Source organism: Amblyomma americanum, chromosome 6 (assembly GCF_052857255.1).
Source record: "Amblyomma americanum isolate KBUSLIRL-KWMA chromosome 6, ASM5285725v1, whole genome shotgun sequence".
Lineage (NCBI taxonomy): Eukaryota > Metazoa > Arthropoda > Arachnida > Ixodida > Ixodidae > Amblyomma > Amblyomma americanum.
In genome coordinates this window covers 184,909,259-184,912,083 of record NC_135502.1, presented here as the reverse complement: position 1 = coordinate 184,912,083, position 2,825 = coordinate 184,909,259, and the positions used below count along the sequence as shown (strand labels likewise).

Sequence of the window (2,825 nt, the reverse complement as noted above, 5' to 3'; positions counted from 1 at the left end):
CTCGCTCACGGTGCCACCATGCCCTGTTCAGATGTACAGAGCGTGGCTCTGTTTTAGGCAGTTTGACGTCGATGTCGCAGTATCTCCCATGTTACTCCGAGAACTGTTCCCACAGGAGCTGATGCCGCCTTGCTGGATGTTCCTTGTAGCAACGTAACTCTTGGTATTAGAGCTGTCTAGCGTTTTCAGGTCGCTGTCGGTAATCCAGACGTTCTCATGGGCAATGCAGCCAGGTAGAACAAAACCAACAATCTGAACCAAAAAAAGAAATATTTCCTCAACGTCATCTCGCTCACGGTGCCACTATGCCCCGTTCCGATGAACGGAGCGTGACTCTGTTTAAAGCATTTTGACGTCGATGTCGCAGCGGCTCCCATGTTACTCCGAGGGCCGTGGACAGCAGTGGACCGTTCCCACAGGGGCTGATGCCATGTTGCTCGATGTTCCTTGTGTGATAGCGTGAGCACCTAGCGAGCCGCTGACGTGTCATTCCGTGCTGCTGATAAGCTGCGCACGGCACGCTATCGGCGCACTATAAGAACACCATGCTCTTGGCAATAAACGTTTTTTAGTTCTGGACCTTCGTCGATGCTGGTCGTAGTTATTTCACTGGCGACGAGGATGGGATCCGTCGGGACTGGCCTGCCAAGCGTGTCTGGGCAAGATCGGACGACGCACATCGGAAGCCACTAACGCGGACTGCAAGTGGCTGGCGGCCAGGGGCAAGCAGCTGACAACGGATCCTACGCACCAAGCAAGACATCGACACGATAAGTAACTGCACCGAAGCGTTGTTACGTTTACGTTGTTACGTTTGTGCACCGAAGCGATGTCGCGTCTTGGCAGAATCGATGAATACGACCCCAAGGTCCAGAATTTTGATTCTTACTTGGAACGGTTTGAACATTTCGTCAGCGCCAATGAGGTCTCGGAAGCAAAGAAACTGTCAGTTTTTCTAACAGTACATGGCGCAGAGGCGTATGAAGTCCTCAAGAACCTGGTAGTTCCAGCGCTTCCCGGTGAAAAGACATTCGCTGAAATCAAGATTCTGCTGAAGAATCACTACAGCCCGCAAACTTCAGTCATTGCTGAAAGGTGCAGGTTTAACCGCCGAGTTCAACTGGAGCAAGAGAGCGTAGAAGATTTCGTTCTGGAGTTAAAACACCTTGCTCGGAAGTGCAATTTCGGAGACTTTCTGCAGGATGCCTTGCGAGACAGACTGGTAGCAGGCATTCGCAATGAGGAAACTCAAAGAGCTCTGTTCACCACGGACGGCTTAACATTTCAAGGCGCATGCAAAATTGCGCTGGATAGGGAGTTGGCCACACAGCAGGCCGCGCTATTGCAACAAAGAGGTCGCAGTGAGGCACTCAACGCGGTGGGAACGCACGAGAGGTGCGACCGAAAGACAAAAGACTCAACGCGAGGAAAAAGTCAAAAACAGAAGTGTAGCCGCTGTGGCAAGGCGCATACTTCAGACAGCTGTTGGTACAAGAGGTACAAGTGCAGACGGTGCTCGAAAGTGGGTCATCTTCAAAATATGTGCCAGGCAAGCCGTGAAGAACTAAAAGCGCATCTAGTATCCGAGTCATCGGAAGAGGAGTCCACGTTATACAGTTGCGACGCTACGCCTTCTAAGAAGAGCTATGTTGTGTCTGTGAATGTTGAAGGCCACGACCTGCCAATGCAGGTTGACACCGGTGCTGCTGTGACTGTTGTGCCGGAAAGCTTGTACGCCGCTAAGGTGTCGCATGTCAAGTGTGAGCCAACGAAATTGGGGCTCAAAACTTATACAGGTGAAAAAATGCATGTGATCGGTCAATGCAATGTCACTGCTCGCTATGAAGGTCAGTGCGCCGTGTTACCTATTGTTGTTGTGCGTGAGGGTGAGCGCAATCTGCCTATACTTTTAGGCAGGAGCTGGCTTGAGAAGTTGCAGCTTAACTGGAAATCTCTTTTCGCCTTGAGCATTGACGACAGGGTGTTGAAGTTGCATTCCAAGTTCCCTAGTGTATTTTCTTCCACTTTGGGAGCGATTAGGAACTATAAGGCAAAATTGGTTCTGCAGCCAAAGTACACTCCTGTAATTTGTAAGTCCCGGCCAGTACCCTTTGCGTTGCGAGAAACGGTAGAAAAAGAACTGTCTGACCTTGAAAAGAAGGGTGTAATCGAGCGAGTAACGCAGAGTGAGTGGGCAACTCCCCTCGTAGTGGTTCCAAAGAAGGAAGGTGACAAACTAAGGTTGTGTGGCGACTTCAAAATCACGCTCAATCCGGTCCTAAAAACGGATCACTATCCATTGCCCCTACCGGAAGATTTGTTCACAGCCGTTTGTGAGGGAAAAGTGTTCTGTGTGCTTGACTTATCATCAGCATACCAGCAGGTGATGCTAAGCACGGAATCCAAAGCAATTGTTACAGTAAACACGCACCGGGGGCTCTATCGGTACAACAGACTTCCCTATGGTATAGCGAGTGCCCCGGCTTTGTTCCAATCTTTAATGGATAAAGTCTTGCTGGGCATTAAGAATGTAGGTTGCTACATTGACGATGTCATTGTAGCTGGCCAGGACATAGATGACTGCGAAAAAACACTTGAGCTAGTTTTGCAACGATTGAACGAATACAACATTACTGTCAAGGCAGAGAAATGCAAGTTCTTTCTAAGCTCATTGTGTTACCTCGGGCACAAGATAAGCTCTGAGGGGATACATCCCACTGAAGGCAAAGTGAAAGCAATCGCCCATGCTCCTGAGCCCGCGATTGTCACAGAGCTGACAGCTCATCTAGGGCTACTGAACTACTATGGCAAATTTTTAAACAGCC

The 2,825-nt window shown here is 49.7% G+C and overlaps 1 protein-coding gene across 1 annotated transcript; it reads left to right on the top strand.

Moving 5' to 3' along the window:
• Positions 1-769: 769 nt before the first annotated feature.
• On the top strand, positions 770-1,929 carry LOC144094430 (uncharacterized). The gene is made up of 2 exons (XM_077628376.1): positions 770-1,758; positions 1,914-1,929. The coding sequence occupies exons 1-2, from the start codon at positions 830-832 to the stop codon at positions 1,927-1,929; spliced, it is 945 nt and encodes a 314-aa protein (XP_077484502.1). The 5' UTR covers positions 770-829.
• Positions 1,930-2,825: the final 896 nt, after the last annotated feature.

Coding starts and splice junctions, on each gene's coding strand:
- LOC144094430 (XM_077628376.1), top strand. CDS start 830: ATGTCGCGTCTTGGCAGAATCGATGAATACGACCCCAAGGTCCAGAAT.